At 38.7% G+C, this 23,340-nt stretch overlaps 1 protein-coding gene across 2 annotated transcripts in view; it reads left to right on the top strand.

Annotated features, from left to right (window-relative positions):
- The window catches only part of CACUL1 (CDK2 associated cullin domain 1), a 66,582-nt gene extending 44,161 nt beyond the window's left edge, over window positions 1-22,421 (top strand). The window contains exons 4-9 of one of the 2 annotated variants that reach the window (XM_082604396.1): window positions 1,631-1,726; window positions 4,175-4,277; window positions 6,435-6,524; window positions 10,364-10,502; window positions 17,480-17,523; window positions 17,942-18,074. In XM_082604396.1, coding sequence (XP_082460522.1) covers window positions 1,631-1,726; window positions 4,175-4,277; window positions 6,435-6,524; window positions 10,364-10,502; window positions 17,480-17,523; window positions 17,942-17,982 — 513 coding nt within the window. In that variant the 3' untranslated portion in view covers window positions 17,983-18,074. Of the gene's footprint in view, window positions 1-1,630; window positions 1,727-4,174; window positions 4,278-6,434; window positions 6,525-10,363; window positions 10,503-17,479; window positions 17,524-17,941 lie in introns of both variants that reach the window. The other variant, XM_082604395.1, reaches the window with a different exon arrangement.
- Window positions 22,422-23,340: the final 919 nt, after the last annotated feature.

Below are 23,340 nucleotides of genomic sequence, written 5' to 3'. Positions count from 1 at the left end.
TGTTAAAAAAAAAGCACCAAGTGTACACCAAACCTGTATGTAAGAACTCAGTAATGAAAGATGAATTAAAAGGACAGCTCACTGCACATATCTAAGCTTCTAAGTAGAACTGAAAAAAATGAATTAAATTTTATTTTAAAATATTATTGGACTATTTGGACATTTCTAAAACAGCTTAGCTGAAATGGTTTTATAATTTCAATGTTTAAATTTAATATTTAGGAGTCTTTCAACGTGGTGTTTCTTTATATACTTGTTTGACTTTGTGTATATGATGTGGTTGTCAGATGATGAGACTGTCATGAGTTAGCCCTTGTGTGGAATCAGTTTTGTTTGTGCGATGTTTTGTGCCATGCCCATTCCCCCCAACTCCCTGGCCCACGAATGAATTCATAGCTGGAAAACCTGGATCTGTCATTCTAATTTTAGGCAAATCCTTGCCCATTAGTGTGTTTCTTCAACATTAAAATGGTACTTAATTAATTTAGCTTTAGGGAATAAAATGAAATAGTACATGGATACGTTTTTGTAAAACATAGTATCTTGGTCTGCTTGGGCTGCCATAACAAAATACTACAGACTGAGTTGTTTAAACAACGGAAATTTATTTCTCACCATTCTGGAGGCTGGGAAGTCCAAGATTAAGGTGCCAGCTGATTTAGTTCCTGATGAGAGCTCTCTTCCTGGCTTGTAGACAGCCACCCTCTTGCAGTGTGCTCACATGGCCTTTCTTCTGAGTGTGCTTTGGGGGAGGGGAGGGAGAGGAAGGGGAAAAGAATGAGCCCCTTGGTGTCTTTTCTCATAAGGACACTAATCCTGTAGGATAAGGGCTCTACTCTTATGACCTCATTTAGCCTTAATTACTTCCTTACTCTAAATAGAGCTGCACTGGTTAGGGTTTTAACATAGGGGTTTTTGTGTGGGGACACACACATTCACATTCATTCCACAATGTGCAGTTAAATTGGAAGTGTTCTCTTTTGATGGCTTTATGACATGGTATTTGGTAACAATGAGTTAAATGCCAGTCATGTATTATTATATTTATTTTAACTGCTCTCCAGAGCTGCAGATGTATATGGACCAAAATTTGAGTCCTGCTTTCTAATTTCTAGCCAATAGGTTTATAATTGGTTAGCTACAGGAGTGGTACAACCAAGTTAGTATCAACTTAGAATATTACCGTGCCTAAGGTAATTCTAACATATCAACAGCCATTCTCATAGTATATTAAGCCTATATCACTTCCTTGAATTTTCCCCCCATTGCAAGCCCAAATATAGTTTGATTCCCATAGTAAATGTCTATAGTTTAGTGGTGATTTAAAAAATCATATCGTTTATCTTAAGTGTAAATTCACCTTTTTACTTGTTAACAGAGCAAGCCTTTTAACTGACATGGGAAGGTTACACACATTTTAAAGGCAGCTAAATCAAACCTCAGTTTTGCATAGCAGATATTGGAATAGAGATAGAAATCTTAACTTCAGGGTATAAGCCTCCTCTTTTTCTTTATTGTGAATTTCAGTGTGAACTTTGATTGAGTTCTGAGTCCGTTTGCATTTTAGATTGTGCCGGAAGATCTTTATACCTGGTTTCCTGGAATGATCACGTTATGTTCTTTTTCACAGGCCAGCCCTCCAGATCTCTATATTGAAAGATTTAATATAGCTCTTGGACAGTATATGGGAGCATTGCAGAGCATTGTGCCTCTTTTCATATATATGGTAAGTTAGAGCTGTTTCCCCTTTCCAAATACCTCTGTTTATTGGTCTAAGTGCAGATAGATGCAGAAAGTTAAGCATATTCTATTTTTCTTTTACTATGTATTATGTTAGAAATGGAAATTAATCTATTTCAGCACTGTTGATAGTGTTGGCATAGAAGACTTACTTAGCCTTTCTCTGTTTTAAAATTTCATAAATACCATTGCTGAAACAGACAGGCATTAATAATCAGCAGTCACCCAATTAACATTTATTTTGTTTCTGCCATATGGAAGATACTGTGCTTGGAAAATAAAGATATATCAGAAAGATTTCTTACCTTCAGAAAATAGAGAGTTAAGACATGTATCTAAAAACATGATGTATAATAAATACCAAGGAGGTAACTCCATAAAAAGTAGAACAGTAAAGTTTGCTTTCATTCTGATAATCTCTTTCACTTGGAGAGTTACGCCATGAGTACGTCTTGTAGTCTGTTGACTTTGTTGAAGTGTCCCTGCCCTGTCCCCCACCCCACCCCCCACCCCCGCCTTTTAAACATATAAAGCTATAGGATCTTAATTTTAGTGTTCCTGTTGAACAGAACAGCCCTTAGAAACCATTGTCCCACTTTCTCTTTGTTGATTAGATTAGGGAATGGGTTGCTTAGGTTGATCCTACAACCTAAACAACCCATTCCCTAGAGAATGGGTTGTAGCCTAGAGATAAACTATGTGTGTAAGACCAATCTTCAAAATGATTTATTCTCCATAAGATATGCTTTACTGAAAAAAACAGAACATTGGGAGGAATCTGTGTTATCAGTGGGAGACTACTATTTAAATAATCTATGGAGGCTATTTGCTGTAGAAAAATACGCAGTTAAAAATAATGACATGTCTCTGTGTTATTTTGGAGAGAATCTTTTCAACATACAATGTTAGGTGAAAAAGCAAGATGTAAAGCAGTGTGTGTTATATTTCATTAGCAAGTGTTCTCTTCTTCATTTTAGAGAAAAAAAAAGCATATCCAAAAAAATGTAAGAACATTTTAGAAAGAATATACAAAAGTTTTCGCAGTGCAGAATGGGACCTTTGGGAATGGGACAGTTGGTCTGCGCTGGAAGACTCCTTTTTATCGCAAACCCTTTTGCATGGTTTTATTTTGTAATTATGTGCATGTTCGTTTTATTTATTTATTTATTTATTGGCTGCATTGGGTCTTCATTGCTGCACATGGGCTTTCTCTAGTTGCAGCGAGAGGGGGCTACTCTTCATTATGGTGCGCGGGCTTCTCATTGCAGTGTCTTCTCTTGTGGAGCACGTGCTCTAGGCGCGCGGGCTTCAGTATTTGCAGCACGTGGGCTCAGTAGTTGCAGCATATGGGCTCTAGGGCTCTAGGGCGCGTGCTCAGTAGTTGTGATTCACAGACTTAGTTGCTCTACAGCATGTGGGATCTTCCCAGACCAGGAAATGAACCTGTGTCCCCTGCATTGGCAGGCGGATTCTTAACCACTGCACCACCAGGGAAGTCCCTTATGATTTTTTTTTAGAGAGAAAAAAACATGTTAAGAATTGAGAGAATCAGTGAGCCAACTTATTGACATTCATTCCTCTTTGTATTTTCCACTCCTGTGCATTGAGTTAACATTTAAACATGAACAAATTCAATCTTTTTTGCTTGCCAACCATTCTAATTAGGATGCTTTTGGCTGCAAGAAACAGAAAACCTGATTCAAAGTGATTTGTAAATGAGAAAGGTATTAGCTCTTGTAATAAAACTCCAGAAATATGGCAGTTTCTGGGTTGGTTGAATCCGTGGTTCAACAATGTTACCAAAGTCTCAGGTTGTTTTTTGTCTCTTTGCTTTACACATCTGTTTCATCTTGTTCTCCTCATGGCTGTAAGATGATTTTTACTCAAGCCTAGGTTTCCCTTAGTCTGATTGGGTTACCTTGGATCACTTGTCTACCTTTGAACCAAAGACCATCCATCCCTAAGGAATGCCATAAGCTGAATGACTTAGACTAATCATTAAAGTGAAATGTAGGGGAGTCAACCAGTGCATGCCCGCTGCATGCTTTCAGCCTAGATCATTGGTAAATAGGGTACCTTTCACTAGTGTTTCCTGGTGTTGCCTTTAGATGATGATGTAGTCATTTAAAAGGGCATATTAAGTGCCTGTCATACAATATGGTCCATTGAATCCCTGTCTAGTTAACGTTGAGTATCTTCCCATGTTCCTTTGTATGATTTATGGCATTTTATCTTTATGTGCTTTTAACCCCATGCTAGGAAGACTATAACTAATAGTGGCAGGGCTTTTGTTTTCTGATGTTGGGTTTTATGTTTTAATTGATGCCTTTGTGAATTGTTTCCTAAAATAATTTATTTTTTAGTGCTTCAGTTCATTAGACTAATCATTTCTCTGTAATTGATGCACTGAAAAATAACTTATTTTCTTTTTCAGAATAAGTTTTACATCGAAACCAAGCTTAACAGAGACTTAAAAGATGACCTTATAAAGCTGTTTACGGAACATGTCGCAGAAAAGCACATTTACAGCCTAATGCGTAAGTACTTAAACTTACGGGGATGACATACCACTAGCAGTGTTTGGGGTTTTTTTAATCAAAGAGCACATTGGCATCTAAACCCCAGTGTTGGTGTCTTCTGAATCTTGTGGCGCTCGTAAAGACCGATTCTATACAGAGAGGCGCTGAGGAATTGAAAATGTGACTTGAAGATGACCCAGTGAGCTGGGGGCAGCCAGGTCATTGGACAGTGCCTTCATATCCGGCATGATACTTGCTGCCTTTTTTTTTTTTTTCTCTGACATTGGGGGAAATATTAAGGAGTTCACCTGTAACTTGGTTACTGGTAATTCTAGAAGGAGTGTAATGTTAATATCTTTGAAATGGTAGCATAGTATCCTCTCAGTTTCCTTATTTGTACTAAAAAAAAGGTAGATGACAATTAAGCTTGTGAGAAAGTAAATCCTAAATTAAATAAAGCGTATGAGAATTAAACATATGTAAAGTACCTAGCACCTGTTAAATGCTCAATAAGTATTTTCTTCCCTCTCTCAAGCTACTTCTCCCTCAAATTCCCATTTTCTTTTCCTTAAAAGGGGAGTTCAACTAGAAAATTTTACTTTTAAAGACTTTTCCTACAACGAATTTTAAGTGGAGAGGATTTTAGTGAAATGTTATACCTTCTTGACCTTACCTTTTGTTACTGAATGTGATTATTTTTCAGTTAATTCATCCCAAATTTATGTACATTTTACGTATAACAACCTGTGAATTTATCATTTCCTTATAGCTACCAAATTCGACAGGTGGTTATAGTTATGTAGAAGTTGTTTGCAAATGTATATATTTGACCACATAATGAATGTGTGATTGAACATGAAGAGTTAGTGGAAACAACACTTACTGAAAACCAAACGATCAGTCAAAAAGTAAGAGCAAGATGAATTAATAGAGATAGACCCTGGGTTTGGGGTACATGTTGAAATTAAAGAGAACCTTGAGTAGAAGAGCCTCTAAGAACCTAAAATTTAGAATTTCAATTTTTAAACATGACATTTTAAAATACGATTTTTCTGCAATGCCTGGCATTGCAAATGTAACTCATATTGCATGTTTGAAACTACAGAAATCATTGCTGGCCAAGTGAGATGGTGTTTCCTTTTTTTTTTTTTTTTTTTTTTGGGCGGTACACGGGCCTCTCACTGTTGTGGCCTCTCCCATTGCGGAGCACAGGCTGCAGATGCGCAGGCTCAGTGGCCATGGCTCACGGGTCGGCAGGCGGACTCTCAACCACTGCACCACCAGGGAAGCCTGGTGTTTCCATTTTTAAAAAGGTGGGGATAGAAGAAAACAACTTACATAATTTTACAAGCTGGCTTAGATGAAAAGTATGCCAAGTTTCATGGGTATTTGGTTAGTAAATTACAGGTCTTTTAGAGATGAATTAAAAATGAGCCGTTTTGAGTCAGTAGTATCTGTCATATTCATTAAATGATGGAGTTGGTTTGTCTATGTTTTGTCTAGAGGAAGTATTTGTATCCATTTAACATATTTTAATAAGATTTTTGTGTGACCATAGATAACCTAAAAGAAAACTGACTCTGTGTTGTCATGTTTAGTCAGGGTCACATGGTTGGACAGTGTGATCTCTTGCCTTTACCTTTAGTAAGAAAAAGTACCTGCAGTTGTAGCATTTGGGAAAGTGAGTTTCTGACTGTGATCTCAGTTACTAGAATTACTAATAACATGTCTTTCAGAAAAATTCCAAGAGCCTCATATATGGGTGATTTGGGGGAAAGGGAAATGATTGAGGGAGTTAGAGAATATTTCATTCCCCAAATGTAAATCTTTTGAATCGTGAACTTAATGGGAAGTATTTATAGCTCACTCACTAAGTACCATGAATACTGTTGCTTTTAGAAAGCTTTACTTATTTTCAGAACCTCCATCAATTGAATCATTTCCGTTCGTGTTTCAACAGATATGCACACATCTACTTGTTAGATTGAGCTCTACTGCGCTGGATTAAAAAAAAAAAATCTTTAGTGTACAAATATTTGGTTTGCCCTCTTGGGCTGTTCTTTTCTTGCCCTTGTTTACCCTTCAGTCTTTGGGAGAAATAGTGATAGAAAGTGAAACCTTGACAATCAATAAAGTGTTGTATCATTTTTATAACCCATTTTCTCTCTATTTCAGCTTTACTTTTAGAAGCCCAGTCAACACCATTTCAGGTCACACCTTCAACTATGGCAAATATTGTGAAAGGCCTGTACACCCTCAGACCAGGTAAACATTCATCATTTCTTTAGGGGTTGGACTTGTTTGTTTGTTTATGGCACTTCCAGCCCTATCTGAGAGAGGATAGGGTTTCTTTGTGTTTTCTGAGGTCTAATGGTATTTGAATTTGTTATAGCAAAAAAATTGAGTAGATACTCATCATTGTGAAATGTAAACTCAGGACCTCACTTGGAAATCTTTCTGTTCTAGTGAAAACCAACTAGTTTGGGGAATACAAGAAATAGTTTGTAGGAGACACTTTAGATAAAGTCGAATCTTATGTCTGGCATTAATCTCTTTTTTTGTTGTGAGGTTCTTCTTCACTTCTACCCCATATTACAAATATGCACGGGCATACACATTCACAGCTCCATCTTGTTAAGCCTATTATATAACTTACAAGGAATCTAGAAGTGTTGGTAAAGTTACAGTCATTTCATAAGGATAGTTTGAGGAGAAAGATAGAATAGCAGAACCAAAAATCAAAGATCACTGTATTCAAAGGCATGGTTTGTAAATTATCTTAATGTATCTGTCTTATAATAAAAACATTGTGGGACTTCCCTGGTGGCGCAATGGTTGGGAATCCGCCTGCCAATGCAGGGGACACGGGGTTCGAGCCCTGGTCCGGGAAGATTCCACATGCCACAGAGCAACTGGGCCCTTGTGCCACAACTACTGAGCCTGCGTTCTAGAGCCTGCGAGCCACAACTACTGAGCCCTCATGCCACAACTACTGAAGCCCACGCACCTAGAGCCTGTGCTCCACAACAAGAGAAGCCACTGCAATGAGAAGCCCGCGCACTGCAATGAAGAGTAGCCCCGCTCGACACAACTAGAGAAAAGCCTGCACACAGCAGTGAAGGCCCAACGCAGCCAAAAATAAATAAATAAATTTAAAAAAAAAAAAAACATTTTGAATTTAAAGGACTCTCAAGATGCTTTTGTATGTATCTTTCTGTTTTTAACCCAGAGCCTCAAACTTATCATAGTTGTCTAGCCAATTAAAAAATGTCCATAGGAGGGGCTTCCCTGGTGGCGCAGTGGTTGAGAGTCCACCCGCCGATGCAGGGGACAAGGGTTCGTGCCCCGGTCCGGGAGGATCCCACATGCCGTGGAGCGGCTGGGCCCGTGAGACATGGCCGCTGAGCCTGCACGTCCGGAGCCTGTGCTCCGCAACGGGAGAGGCCACGGAAGTAAGAGGCCCGCATACCGCAAAAAAAAAAAAAAAAAAAAAAAGTCCATAGGAGAGAGATTGCAGAAGTTCAGGGTAGAAAATCGTTTTTCAGTGTAGAAACTTAAGGTTTGCTTCTTTGACAGCAGTTATCTTTTTATGAAATTCTTTTGTCATTTGAGGATTGAATGAAATAAAACGGATCTAAAGAGCTTAACATAGTACCTGATAATGTAATGAGCATGCTAATATTAACTGTTGTTACTACTATTCAGTTGGGTCCAGTGGTTATTTCATTTTAATTAATTGATGTCTGAATAGTTTACTTACTTAATTTAAAAGATATATCAGAATTTAGCTTGCTAAAATGGAAACCAATTTAAAACTGATACTAGAGGTAGACTGTGATACCGGAAGTACTGTCTTTCTCAGGCTACTTTCAGCAGTTAATGACTTCTAGAGTAGTCAAATGTAATGTTACTTAAATTTGGATCAGTTCTTGCTCTATTCTTCATAATTTTTAGACAATTTATTCCTATAAAGTAATTATTTATATAAAGTAGCAAAAATACTGCATGTGTCCAATAAACTGATATATTTCTTTTTCCAGTTTCTTAGAATTTTGAATTTCATTTTACTAAGTGTGATGAAAATAGCTCGAGTTTTTCTTTTAGTGCTGGGTTATGAATGATTTTTTTCTTTTTCTTTTGGAAGACATCCAAATACAGTGTGACAGATTTCTAAATTCTCCCTCCCGAGTGGGCAGCTTTATCAGCTCTGGCTTTTATCATAAGTAACAAAATTGCAGAATAAAACTAGTCATTAAGGGTAGAAAAACTTATAGATACTTCTTTATCTAAATGCTATTTTTATCCAGGTTTGAGCTCTTGTAATAGGTTTCATACTACTTGTGAGGAGAATTCTGTATTTGAGAACTGTCCTTTTGAAAAGGTGAATTTTATCACAGGCTAACCTTTTGCTGTCCTAGCTATTTTCTGAGATACTGTTAAACATATTTTGACACTTACTTGTCTTGTCCGTACCCATTGTGTTCCTAGTTTGTTAAAGCAGATTTATTCATCTGACAGATTAAGGTTAAAATATTTTAAAAGTTGAATTTTAAATGTAAAATTTCTTTCATTGCAGTAGTTCTTAAGTGCTGATTTTTATATAATGAATGCATCTGAATCACCCAAAAAAAGTTTGTTAAACTGTAGATTCCTGGGCCGTAATCCTTGGAGATTCTGATAACATCTATTATTTAGATGTGTTTCTACCTAGTCTTTAGAAGCTCAGTCTAGGAATAGTTCCCATCATCCCATTCTGCACGTCTTCATTTAGTACATACACTTTTCATTGTTTCTTTATCTTTATTTTAATGATTGCCTGGTGTTCCATAAAATGTCAGACTGGTTCGACTCCTTGCCAGCTCTGACTGATGGCTTAGTGGTTCCCCAGGGCACTGCGTTGAGACTCTTTCTAAAGCCATATTTGAACTGAGCTTGAAGGAGGGACACTATTGGGAACATTTTGACATGAGTTTGTACAAAGGGTGAGTGGATTGGCCTTGGTGGTGTTTGTGGTGTCGGTTTGTTTTTTGTTTTTTCCCCATCTCTAATTTAGCTATTCTTTTGGGCATTTTTTTTTAACTTGCTAATGACCCAGCATTACATAGCATTAAATGTGTTTTTTTCAGATTTAGAATTATTTCCTTAGATTACAGTTTTTAAAATGAGCATGCTGGATTAAATAGAGCATTGACATTTTATGGGTTTATATGTATGTATATGTATATGTATATACACACACACACAGACACATACAGCCAAGATGTTTTCCAAAAGATAAAACTTGAAAGGGCTCGATTAAAAGAATCCAAAAGGGCGTAGAGATGGGCAGTATTTATATTTAGTGTTCACTGAGTAGGGGAAGAGTATCTGATCTGTTAAAACGCTTTATAATAAAGATACTAATTTATCTTTGTCATGTCTGCTGCAGATATTTTCCTTAGACTTCTCTTTGTCTTTTTATTTTGATGAATAAATGTTTATTTTTCTGTAGATTATTCTGTTGATTTTTATCTTTTCCTTAATAATTTGATAACCATTTAATTCTGTTTTCTTTCACTGTTATATATGTTTAATTTGCTGTAATTTAATGTGAGTCAAAGTAGGTTTATATTTGAAAAGTACTTACCAGTTATCTCTCCCATCTCCCTCCGCATTTTTGTGGTACTTTTTTTATATGTCTGCTTATTACCACATGGTACTATTCTATTCTTAGGCCAGTGTATTGTTTTAATTAATGCTTTATAGGGCTAAGTATTTCCACCAAATCCCTTCCCTCCAAGTCCCCTCCTTCTCAGAATTCTTTGGTTATTTCATTCATGTTTTCTTCCATATTTAGAATTTTTGATAAGGTTCCTTCAAAAATTCTCTAGGGATTTTTGTTAATGTTGTTAAATCATGAAAAATATAAAAATATCCACTTTCTGTAAATTCTATTTAGAAAGGAAACTTAACCTCTTTATCAGAAGGGGTTGCACTAGTTTTTTTCCCCATTTTAAGTTTGGTTTAATACATAATTTTGTTCTTTGGGAAGAAAACTTTCCCTTTTCTACTTAATTTAATTTGTCTATACGATCTCCTTAATGAATCTTTTCCTTCCCTCACAGAGTGGGTTCAGATGGCTCCGACTCTATTTTCTAAATTTATTCCAAACATTCTCCCTCGTGCAGTGGAGTCTGAACTTTCTGAATATGCTGCTCAAGATCAGAAACTTCAAAGAGAACTTATACAGAATGGTTTTACAAGGCAAGTTTTCTTTTCCTTCTGTGACAAAGTATGTCCATTTCCTTTGGCTTGGCGGGGGAGGGATGCCAGCATTCTTAGAATGGGAGACGCTGTGGGAGAGTCAAGGTGGTGTTGCTGGGAGAGGTGGTAAGCTCCCTTCTGTGGAAGTGCTGAAGCTGGGTTTTGATCTTATGGGAGCTGCTCTTCACTTAAGTGGAGTTTGAAGAAGGGATTTCTCATTGGGTGGGCAGTTAGACTGGACAGCCTCTTCCAACTTTGATCCGCTTATACTAGTTTTGAATATTTGGAAAAACCTTGTAGAAATTTTATGATCAGTTATAATGTACATTTATGATTAAACTAGCAAATGATTTTATGACTAAACTAACAAATGATATTGTAACTAAACTGGTAAAGAGCCTTCAGATTCTGTTTTTCATATTTCCATTGTTCCCCTAAATTCTAGTTGTTTCTTCTTAAAAAGTAGGTTATCACTTATATGTGTCCACAATATTTGCCTCCCTCGATTTTTTTTTTTTTTAATTTTCTCCTGTTTACTTTTTATTTTTGGCTGCGTTGGGTCTTCGTTGCCGCGTGCAGGCTTTCTCTAGTTGTAGCAAGCAGGGGCTACTCTTTGTTGCAGAGTGCAGGCTTCTCATTGCAGTGGCTTCTCTTGTTGCAGAGCACGGGCTCTAGGCTCGCAGGCTTCAGTAGTTGCAGCACATGGGCTCAGTAGTTGTGGCACATGGGCTTAGTTGCTCCACGGTATATGGGATCTTCCCGGACCAAGGATCGAACCCATGTCCCCTTCATTGGCAGGCGGATTCTTAACCACTGTGCCACCAGGGAAGTCCAGCCTACCTTGATTTTGCTATAAACACTTTGCTAATTTTTCTAAAATTTGCAATTCAGTATCATGGCTTTATCCCAGAAAATCTTTCAAAGTGCGTATTTTCAACCAAAATTATGTAAAAATTTTGTGATTCCCTATGGGAAAGCACCCTGTTCTGTCACCAAATCATTAAAGGGTACAGTAGTACTTTTTTTTGTTTATTTTTGTTTTTTTAATATCTTTTTTGGAATAAGTAGTACTTTATATTTTCATAATCCTGGCCCTCTACTTAGCACTTTTACGTATCTTCTCTTATTTGAATCCCTCGCATTAAAGGAAGAAAGTTGTAGAAAGGAAAACACCCGGGTTCCTAACTGAGGCATAGTTGTGACCACAAGGAGTAGGTTGGGTATTGACTCGCTTATCTGGCTGGGGCAGAGGATGGACACTGTCTTTCATAGACTCTGAGGCCATGCTCATTCTCAGAATACCAGCCTTGATCAAGATCACTGTTCCTGAGTTTCTAATTTCAGCACAGGTTAGGAAAGAAAGCAGATAATTTGTTCTCTGTTGGCCCATGGATTGGCACTTATTCCCTTTTTGTCCTGGTGGCATCTTTATTCATGTGGTAGAGGGGGCACTGAGCAATCCATGGGTCATTACCCCCATCACTGGCAGCTCACACTGGAAAGGCTCAGTCAGCCGTCACAGGGAAGCTGTGTAGACAGGCCTGCTAACCCTGCCTTTCCTATGGCAAGGAAAGGCCAGTGGGAGATTCTGCATGTAAACAGCTGACTTCTCTCCCCGATGTCCGGTGGTCAGGGGTCTCCTGACATCAATTGTAATATTTCTAACAATTACTTTCATACACCGAATGAGGCCATTTAATGCTGTAGTAATTTTACTCGTTCATTTTTGAAGAGCTGATATATTTATTTACAGGGTTTTTTTAAAAAGGTATAAAAAGTACATACTGAGAAGTTTTATTCCTACCTGTCTCCTTGTCTGCTCCCAGCCTTTAGGCAACTGTTTTTATCAGTGTCTTATGATTCCCTCCAGTGCTTATTTTATATACAGATATAATCGAACACAGTATATATTCTTATTTTTATTCCTTTCTTACACATTCCATTGTGTAGATGTACTATACCTTATTTAACCTGTCCCCCGTAGATGGCAACCTGAATTATTTCCAGTCTTCTGCTGTTACAGAGGGCGCTGCGTGTATAACTTTGTACCTGTTGTCAGTATGTTTGGAGAATAACTCCCTTGAGTTAGATTGCAGGGTCAAGAGTAAATGCAGCGGTAATTTTGATTAAATTTCCAAATTGCCCCCCCATAGGGGATTGTGCTATTTTGCATATCCACTAGCAAAGCTTAAAAGTGCCTGTTCTTCATGGCCTTGCCTATAGAGTATGTTGTTACACTTTGAATTTTTGCCAATCTGGCGGGTGAAAAATAGTTAGTCAGAGTTGGTTTCGTTTGCATTTCTCTTATTATATGAGTGAGACTGAGCATATTTTCATATGTTTGTATTTTCCTGTAAACTGTTTCTGGTTTTCTCATTTTTCTATTTGATTGTTAGTCTTCTTTTCCTGGTTTCTAGGAGCTCTTTCTATAGTGAGGAGATTGATGGTTTGCCCAAGATAAGAGTTATTTTTCTCAGTTTCTTTTGACTTTGCTTATGGTGGTTTTTTGTTTTATTTGAAATCATGCAGAAGTTTTTTTACTTTATGTAGCTAACTTTATCCGTTTTTTTTTTCTGTATGGCTTATGTATTTTGAATTATGATTAAAAGTTTTTCCTTAAATGTTTTTAAATAAATGCAGAATAAACTGAGTATACCTCCTATGTTTTTTCCTAGGCTCACCATAATTTTGAAGTCTTTTATGCTTTTTTTCATGTTTTATTTTGAATGTTTGCTTTTAATTTTAGAGATGAGCTTACTGATACCTTTAACAAATAAACAGCCTTCTGAAAACTTTTATTTCTGTGAAGCAGTGTAGGAAGATAGCTCTTGTAGATTTCTCTGAACACCTTGAATTCACCTTCCAGAAGAGTGTGTGGAACTATTTAAACATATCCAGAGATATTTTTGTAATCCTAATTTTGGAACTGGAATAAGAGAACAGGGTGCAGGACTGTTTGGTGTGTAGTTGCTTGGGATGACTGACTCCATAAATAGTCTCATTTAACATTGCCTTTGAAGGATTAGCCTAGCACTGTTCTGACAAGACCAAGTTGGTCATATTCAGGGAATTGCCTTGGATTTCTGGTGTAAATATGAATTTTTGTTTCTCTTAATGGAATTCTTTCATATGAAATTTAAATGCTAGTATTCCAAAACTTGATAAAATTAAAATGTTTTATTTTACAAACTGAATTGAGCCATTTCTAGAATTAAGCTAACAAATTATTATACACTTACTATGAGGATTAAAGGCTGCCTCGTGACTTATTCTGATGGGTGCTTTGCACAGAGTAGGCCCCGCTTTACCTGACATTCTGGACTCATGCTGGACTGGCTCAGACTGGCCAGAAAGGGTGTGCCCGCACCATATACTTAGCAGCTGAAGACAGTTTGCCTGTGCTTCCAGCGCTTGCGTATGGACCTTCCGTATTCTGCCCTGCCAAACTTGATGCTGCCTTTGACCATTATTTGGCTAGGATTGTTTTGGAAGAAATGATGTCCACTGATGCAAAAATATAGTCTAAGCTATCTAACAAAAATCCTGTTACTGGCTGTCCTGATAGGAGCAGTCATTTTATGGTTTGTGTCTAGCCAATCACATGATTCCTGTTCAGCTTTGCAAACTCTTTTTTTATTTAAGGCTGTGTTCCATTTCTGTGAGGTAGGGAGTAGGCAGCACACAGCTTTACTGTGGATGGCACAGAGAAAGTCTTTGAAATGTTTTGAAATAATATGTGAATATTGTCAAATATATCCTCTTTTGCAGTTAATGGACAGATTCTCGTTTGGGCTGGAGTTTAGGTGAAACATCTTTAGGTTCATGGAAATATAGCGTGGAGTTATTTCAAAGCTAGAAGTAACATACAAGCTAAGAGCAATATTTTCTTCTTATGTATTACCTGCATAATTGAATTGCTTATTGGGGGAAGGGCAGGTTGGTGGTGGTTGTCAACGATTACATTATGGAATATAAGCTCATTTGGGAACTTCTGGAATGCAGGCCCTCAGATGGAGCATCCTCATTCCAAGCAGCCTATGGGCCTCTTCAGAGGGCATACCAAATAGCTTTTAAAGGCAAGTAAAATGTTCTTGCTGAGTGATTGTTACCTGGATTTCTGGAACAAAATAGAACCTTGTTAGGAGTATTATTGGTCTCTTAGCTGAGAGGGTCACTCCAGGATTGGGGCTTTTTCATTTAGTGGCAGGGGTCTGGTTTTGAGGGCAGCTTATAGCTTTCTAGACTTGTGGCATTATTAGGTAATATCTCTGGCAGCCTCTCGCCTGCATACACCACATTTACACGCTTTGTGCCTCCTGTTGTTTTCACATCTGCATCTTTCTCCTGTTATTTTTGCATGTTCCATTTTTTAAAAAAATTTTGGGGGGTGGGAATGAAGGCTGTCTGTAGAAGTTGAGGTTCCAGATACAAGATCCATCCTGTATCTTCCTTTTTGCTCAGCATTAACTTACTTGTTTCAGAATACTTGGTGAATGCTACTGTGATGATACTAGTGTAAGACTCTCAGCGGGCTTTGGCCAGATACTGTGTTAACAATAGAGGTGTTTAAAAGCGGTATTAAGGCGGATCTGTTTAGGGCTCTTCAGGCTGTCTGAAGCTCGTTTGTGCTAAGTTTTCCTCCAGATGCTCAGCCTAGAGAAGAACCCTGCAGAGACCCTTTGGTGTGTTCTCTTCCTGCCGGTCCTTAAGACTCCTCACCCAGCTCAGCAAGAGGTTTCTGTCCTGGTCTTGAGTGTAACCAGAGAAAGAAAGTGGGAAACTTTGGTAATCTGGAGGATTACACAAAAGCATGAAATAATTACTTGGGCTGCATTTTAATCCATCTATAGAGGCTATTTATGAATTATTCACTTATTAATTCAGCAAATATTTTGTATTTTCTACTATGTGCTAGACGCTGCTCTAGGTATTGGGTGAACAAGACAGGCAGAGTTCCTGTTTTTATGGAGCTTATGCTCTGCTGTTGGGAGATAAGTAACAAACATGTAAACAGATTATTTCAAGTAATAATAAGTGCTAGGCAGAAAATGGAACAGATTATGGGATAGAGAGTGAGTGACCAAGGCATGCATGAGGGGCTGTTCCAGCTAGCTTGGTGATGTAATGCCCCTGAGGAGGAGAATTCCAGCTAAACGGTAAGGAGATAGCCATGTGGCTAACTCAGGGGAAGAGTGTTGCAGGCAGAGAAAGTAGTTAAGTGCAGAAGTGCTCACACGTCCAAGGGACAGAAAGAGAGCCAGAGTGGCTGAAGTATAATGAACAGGGGTAGAAAATGAGCTTGGAGAGGTAGGCGGGAGCCATATCTCACAGGACTGGGAAAATGATTTTTTTTATATATATAAATTTATTTATTTATTTATTTTTGGCTGCATTGGGTCTTCGTTGCTGCGCATGGGCTTTCTCTAGTTGCGGCGAGCGGGGGCTACTCTTCGTTGAGGTGCGCGGGCTTCTCATTGCAGTGGCTTCTCTTGTTGTGGAACACGGGCTCTAGGTACGCGGGCTTCAGTAGTTGTGGCTCACAGGCTTAGCTGCTCCGCGGCATGGGAGATCTTCCCGAACCAGGGCTCGAACCCGTGTCCCCTGCATTGGCAGGTGGATTCTTAACCACTGCGCCACCAGGGAAGCCCTGGGAAAATGAATTTGAATTGATTTTCTTTAACTGTGATGGAAAGCCACTGAAGGGCTTTAATCAGAGGCATGAAATATAATCTTATGTATGCTTTTACATAAGATTGCTCTGGCTCTTGTCTGGACTAATACTAAGACTCTTGCAGTGGTGTAGGGGAGAGATGATAGTGGTTTGGATTGGGATTGTAGTCATGGGGCTGAGGAGTGGTTGGTTTTGGATTATGTGCTGGGACAGAATGCTCCAGAGTGAGGGACAGAGAGGAATCAAGGGTGAGCAAGGATTTTGGCCTGAGTAATTGGACGGGTGGTGGTGTGATTTATTGAAGAAGTCTGAGGACAGAGTGGGGATGGAGTGCATTCTGGCCATGGTAAATTTGCAGTAGATGGAAGTCATCCAAGTGACAGTGGCTGTGACGCAGTTGGACCTACAAGTCCAAAGTGTCAGGAGGAAATCAGAACTGGAGATAGGAATCTGGGAGCCATTGGCATATGGATCGTATTTCAAGTCACAGGACTGGTGTGACTGCTGTCCTAGATGAAGGAGAATTTTACGTGGTGAAGAAAAAGTGGCCAAGGACAGAGTGTTGGGCAGAGCTCGGAGTGTTTCAGGAAGGAAGAGGTCAACTGTGTGGATGTTGCTAAGAGACCGGGAAAGAAAAAGATAGTGGATTGGTTATTATGACTCATTACTTAAGCATTTTAGTCATTTGTCTGAGAAACAAAAATAGGATTTACAGATAGCATAGGACTTAATCAGACCTCTATTTTATTATCTCTAAAGTGGAACTAGAAATTCTGTGGGTGTTTAAGATGAGCTGGTTATTCTATGTAAAGGTTCACGTTCTTCTATCTGCGAGAAGGGTATTCATGTCCATTAAGATTCTGAGATTTTTCAAAAGCTTTAAGCAGTTTCTGGTCCCATAATATGGCTTTTAGCAGAAGATTTTGAATTTTTCTATTCCATATTTGAAATTTGCCCTGTTATATGCGGGTCACCAGGGATGTCGATAGTAGAGCCCAGATTTGTCTTCAGAGAGGTTTTAGTCAATCAATTTCTAGGACCCAGGGTAAACCATCTTTATAGACAGTCCTTCCTTTATTCAATCGCTTTCTGTATTTAAAAGATAGCACCTTTTAGCTAAGAATATTCAGCTTATGAATGACACAGCTACTGTTTAAGTTTCATGTCTGTTTTAAAATAGGTTTTGTTAGAATTGAAATAGCTGCTCTACGTCCATTGTCAAGTTTGCCAATTCATTTCTCCTACTTTGTTGTGTGAAGCTGTCAGTCAGTTCTGTTGACTCCCTCTTCTTTTTTTTAATCCCCAGAGGTGACCAGTCCCGGAAGAGAGCTGGGGATGAGTTGGCTTATAGTAAGTAATGATGTTCCTTACCATCCTTGATGGTTTTGTGATGTAAGGCAGCCACTGGCTATAAAGATATCCAGTGTTCTTGATGGTGGTCTCCAAGGGCACTGTGTGCAGTCAGGGTCAGACTGTTCTGTAAGCTGTGGCAGCTCTGAAGCCCAGTTGCTGGTGGCAGTTTTCAGGCAGTTGTCAAGAGGCTGCCAGTTCTTTAGTCTCCACTAGAATGAGATAAGGGCCCAGACTCAGCTCCTGATGATTTGGTCCCCTTTCACTTCATTCAAAACCACATGGGTTTGAGGTTTTCTCTGATCTCCTTTTGGGGGATTGGGAGAGGGGTGAGAAATATGTGTCAAATAAACAGATTCCTACCATTATCAAATGCTGTCTGCTGTTGATACTTTAACTCTTCCGATGTTTTTTTCAGACAGCTCATCAGCATGTGCAAGTTCCAGAGGGTACAGATAGTGAATGTATTGAATGTACTTTCCTTCCTGAAAAGAGGACACACTGGAGCTGCAGAGACTGTATCCAGAGCGCAGCGGGGTCCTGCAGACACTCAGGAGCTCTGTCACCAAGCTGTTCTTGGAAAAGGATGTTGGAGTTCTTACTTTGGTTTGTAATTTTAAAAAAACAAAAAACTAACAAACAAAAACAAAACAGTTGCTGCTAGACTTGGGGATGATTTTGAAATGGGACAATCTTCTAATGACTTTATCTACAGATTCCGTGAGGAACAAGCGTCATGAAGAGTGACCATTGCTAAGTGAGATCCAGCAGCCAAAGTCAGCAGCTTCCTCCAAAAATATAAGAGCAGAAGAATCTTTTTTTATTTTTTTTTAAAGCACTTGTTTTGTTCATTTGCGGACTTGGCACTTTGGCATATTGGTTTCATACAGCAAGATATCTTTTGCTTTAAAATCAAGCAGATCATTACAATACAGTATTTTTCACCCCTAACCAAAACAAACCCCTTTAAAAGAGTTGGTCTTTGTTTAGCATTAGTAAGTCTTCTTACAGGAAGATGCTAACTCTGCTTCCAATATAACTTCTCCCCCCCCACCCCCGCCCGCACCATCAGTTCATAACTCTTTTCTACTCTGTGCCTTGAGCTTTGTGCACTTTGCAGCTCTGTGACCATGTTGTCAAACTCACCAATGCTTCCTGAAAAAGTTGATGGTATCACAGACTAACTTGCCAAGATGTCAGGTGTGACTTCATAGCAGGATGCTAAATTAAGTGGGAAAATAGAAACATGTTGCACGTTGGTCAGATTTCCTCCTGCCTCACCGTGGCTTGTTTGTGTTCATGTTGGGGACCAACTCTCGTCAGCCATTTCCATTCCCTCCGTCACTTAACGTGCTCTCACCGACTGCTGGAGTGTTGGTATTACGCTAGTTTAGGGCTGGCCGGTACTTTAGCACTGAAGCTCCCTTTGTAGTATTGTTGAGAATTACCCAGTGGTAAAAGCTGATTCCTGTGATGCTCTAGGAAGCAGATACGGTAATTAAATTCAAACATAGTCAATGGTGTGGGATTCCTGATCGATTTCACTTTTATGGGTGAGATAAGTACTTAAAAAAAGTTTGCAGCCTGCATCTTTTAAAACATCATATTCGAGTATAATAGAGAAAACGTAGCACTGCTGTTTTAAGGCCCCCTTCTGGCTGTGGCCACGCGTATTTCCTGCTCCCATACACCCACAGTACTACTTAGTTCCTTGTAACAGACTCTGAAACTTAGTCTAAGCTGTTTTTGAAGGCAAAGTAAAATAGAAAGATGCGACGGGAGAAACCTTTTTCTTCTCAGTTGTGCTTCAATCTAAATTGAGCATGTGCTTGACTCTCTTTGGCTGTGTCAGCTATGTTAGACTAATATTTACCTCTCCAGAGGACTAGGGGCAAAAAAAGAAGACACATCAGGGGTACCGACCATCACGCTTCTGATTTGCAGGTTGTTCGTAGACTTGTCTCTGCCAATTCACTTGGTCCTTTTTCGGGGGAGCAGGCTGGGGGGCGAGTTTGAAGTGTTAGGAGCAATTCAGTCATTTAATAGAAGAAGTCCTCTGTTTGTAACATGAGTATTCAGAGAAGTAAAAGTAAGGTCATCAGATTTATTTTTTTAAGTACTTATCAACCAGGGTTGGTGGATTTTGAGGAGGACTTTGAATTGGGCTCATTTCACTCTGTGAGCATCTTGGGTTATATTGAGAAACACTGAATTACTGTAAGAGTATATACAGGCTCTCACTGCGCCCTGTACAGTTTGACGTGCTACACCAGTAACATTCTGATATCAAGGAAGAATTCAGTTTTATCAAGAAGTCCAAATTTTACTTTATTCAATGGAATGCTTGCTGCAGGCTTACAAATAACACCTGCAACTGAACTCTTGAGCGGTTTTAATAATATTTCTGAAAGGAGTGAAATTGGAATGTTTCTTTAAATGTGGGTGAATTCTCCAGTATCCTAGTAATATACCCAAATGCTTTTTCTGGGAAGGGAGTATCCTTTGGCCAACAACGGAACTTTCCCTCTAAAAGCATTGTATTAGGATGTGGATAGGCATTAAAATCTTTGGATGCTTTTTGCATTAGTAAGTTAATGGAGAAATATTTTATATTGTCTTCTTTTTATTATTACGTATGTGTTAACAAAGTGGGCAGAGTAAAGTTTGCAGAAGTTGCTCTGTACATTTTTGCACAGTGGCTGCAGCTCGCTGTGGGTGAGGGCTTAGTGGCACAAAGCTGTGATTGGAAGGCACTGTAGAAAGAATATACACATTCTCCCAGTGCATTCGATCTGCTTCTTACTCATTTTGGCCCCTTGAGGTACATTGCAGTATGAAGAAACTATTCCTTTAAGTAATTGTTGACCTTGCTTATTTAATTGGGATTCTTAGCAAAAGTCTTAGTTTGCAACATGAGGGGAATAAGATTTGCCTTCATTTTGTATTGACTAAGCACTGTTTGCCTAAAAGTATTTTCTTCTTGTGTTTACTTGTATTCTTCTTGCCAGTACAGTATATAGTTTCTGCACTCCAGTTAAACACTGGCTTTTTATGGGGTCCAAATCATCAAAGGCAGAAAATTGTAAAGCAGGTTGATTGTCTCATGAGTCAACACATGCAGTTGGTTTGGCCATGCTGACTAGTGTGTGTGTGCAGCCTGAAACCAGATCCTCCAAAGAAAGCCAATTCACTCACCTTGGAATGATGACACGTAACATCAGTAGGTGATCGTCGTTTTGAGAGACGATGCTTATTTTAAAGGTTGGCGTTAAGCTTCAGTAACAGTGTCATCTCATATCCTCTGTTGTCACAGCTGCACCCTAACCCAACTGCTTTGTTTTCTGTGGGGCAGAGAGCAAAACCTGGTGTTGTGATTCTTAATCTACTAGTTCTTAGGTAGAGTTAGTGAGAAGAAACAAAAACCTGGGTGCATGAGTTGTACATTATTAAATTTTGGGGGAAAGTTACTTTTTTTTTCCTGTCCCTTTTGCAAGTTTGAGGAGGTTCCCCTCCCTTTCTTTGGGGCATGGGATGAAAGCCAATTTGTGAGTAAGTGAGATTGCGGAAGACTGGATGCCCTGTGGTTGTTAACACCGCACGTGCATCTCCAGCACTACAGCCCCATAAAGCTGTCACTCCCCGTGCTACATGCCATGCTTTCTGTCAGGTTGCAAATTTGCACACATAAAGAATTCCTCAGGAAGAGTTTGCACATGCATCACCTCGCAATATTCTGTACTGCCCGAACAAGGGATTTGAAAGTTTTTCGGCACAAAAGGAGAATTTCATAGTGGTGGTCTGTGCACATGTACTAGCAAAGGTAATGGTGATCTGACAAACACGATTGGTTTCTGGAGTTAAAAAGTGAACAGGAGCACTTGTATCATAGTATTTAAATAAGCCTGTTTAATCTCCCAGGGTAACCCTTCCAGATTTTGTCATCTTCTCATTGAGACTAGCTCTGTTTTCTTCTATGTTTCTTCTGTTTTATTGCAGTTTATTATTTCCATGATTATTATGCAAGAGGCATTGCCCTTGAGCTAAAATTCAATTGTGTAATAAAGCAGCTATTATTAGATAACATTGCTTTATGAATATACACTAATCTGAGATATTTAAAAAAACTTTACAATTAAAAAGCAAAACAGAACCTCTACATGAGCTATCTAATCATTGTTTTGATGTTTTGGGTTTCTTTTTCTTTTTTTTCTTTTTTTCTTTTTTTATGGTGTCTCTTTGAGCTTCGGAGTATAATGTTTACTTTAACCCAGGTTTAGGCCTCTTAAGGAGACTTGAAAATTTAAGATTGGAGTATGAATCCCTTGACTGACACCTAGAAGAGGTTTATAAGGACCTTTTTGTTACTGTTTTCAATAAGATTGCATAAGTTGAAGTTCATGTTTATCAGAAGTTAAAATAGAGGTCATAGGAGTTTGTGGAGAAATGGCTTTCCTGTTATTTTCATTACCTTGTTGAAATTTGCCCGTTTCTGGCCACCAGGATATATGAAAGGACCCTTGTTCTCTCCAAAGGAAATGATTCCTCTTCTGTCCCCACTGTTTATTAACTAAGTCATTGACACTTTGCCACCTCCACTGGCCAAGACCCTATTCTGAACCTCTTTGCAGAGCCAAGTGGCACAAGTACATATACTGTTACTACTTACGTTGGTGGAGTGGCTGTGGGAGAATTAAAGAACATGCTAGTCAGAGGTACATTCTTCTAGGACCCTAGTATATATTGTACCCCTGCTGATTGGAAATTATCTTCATTTCTGGTTGGAGTGCATTGTTTAGAAATGCAATGTTAATGGCTTACAATTCTGGGGAATTTATGGTGTGGCTCTGGGGTGAATTCTGTGGTTTGGAAAAAAAATAAATATTTTGTATTGATTCTCACATGTCATTGCAATGTTGTGACTATGTACTAAATGCAGTAAGACTGGATATTCTCTTAGAAGGTATGTTTTGTTAAACAGATGGCAATCGAATTGCTCTCATGAGTCCTGTTTGTCAATATTACAGCCGTGCAATTCAGACGTGATGTGGGGAGCTGTGGCTGGAGACAGGAATGCTTAAGAATAAACGGGAGGCCAAATGCAGACAAGAGGCTTTTGCCACCCACCAGCATAGCCAGAGCAAGGATGAAGCAATGAAGTCTAGTCCCTGGTGGTCCTCGTTTGTCGGAAAGCATAGTGGAGCTTAGAACAGGGTGTTCTGTACGTCAACACTTTTATTAATCCAAGAAAAACAAAATGGTGGATGAAACTCTTATTGACCGGGGATTCAAAGCCACTGACTTTGGCTCTGACCTTTAACTCTTGATGGATTTTGAATCACTCCTTCTGTATTAGGGTGCGTACCATCACTCTAAAACATCATGGTTAATGAAATAAATCTTGTACAGACGTCCTTGGCCTTGTTATGTTGATACCTGGTTTATTAGAACTTTGTTTTAATATAGAATATATGGTTTTGCTTACAGTACATTCATGATGCCTCATAAATGATAATGACACTCAGTATTCTACCACAGTCAATTAGCCCTCAGGATGAGTGTCCATCTTCACTTCTGTACCAATGATTAAAAAACACTCTGTGTGTGTCTGTGTGTGTGTGTATGCGATGATGATGATCAATGATGACCAAATTGGATTTATCTCAGGAATGCAGATTTGTTAATGTTAGGAAATCAATTAATATGACTCATCTATTAACAGATTAATGTTGTATGATCAGATTATCTATGAAAATCCAAAATATCTACACGGCAAATTAGAAGACTTATGAGTTTATCAAGGTTGCTGGAACAAAATCA

Source organism: Mesoplodon mirus (genome assembly GCF_964341445.2).
Source record: "Mesoplodon mirus genome assembly, chromosome: 2".
In the NCBI taxonomy this organism is placed as follows: domain Eukaryota; kingdom Metazoa; phylum Chordata; class Mammalia; order Artiodactyla; family Ziphiidae; genus Mesoplodon; species Mesoplodon mirus.
Note: the sequence above shows the minus strand (reverse complement) of the source record. Positions and strands in the feature narration are given on the sequence as shown.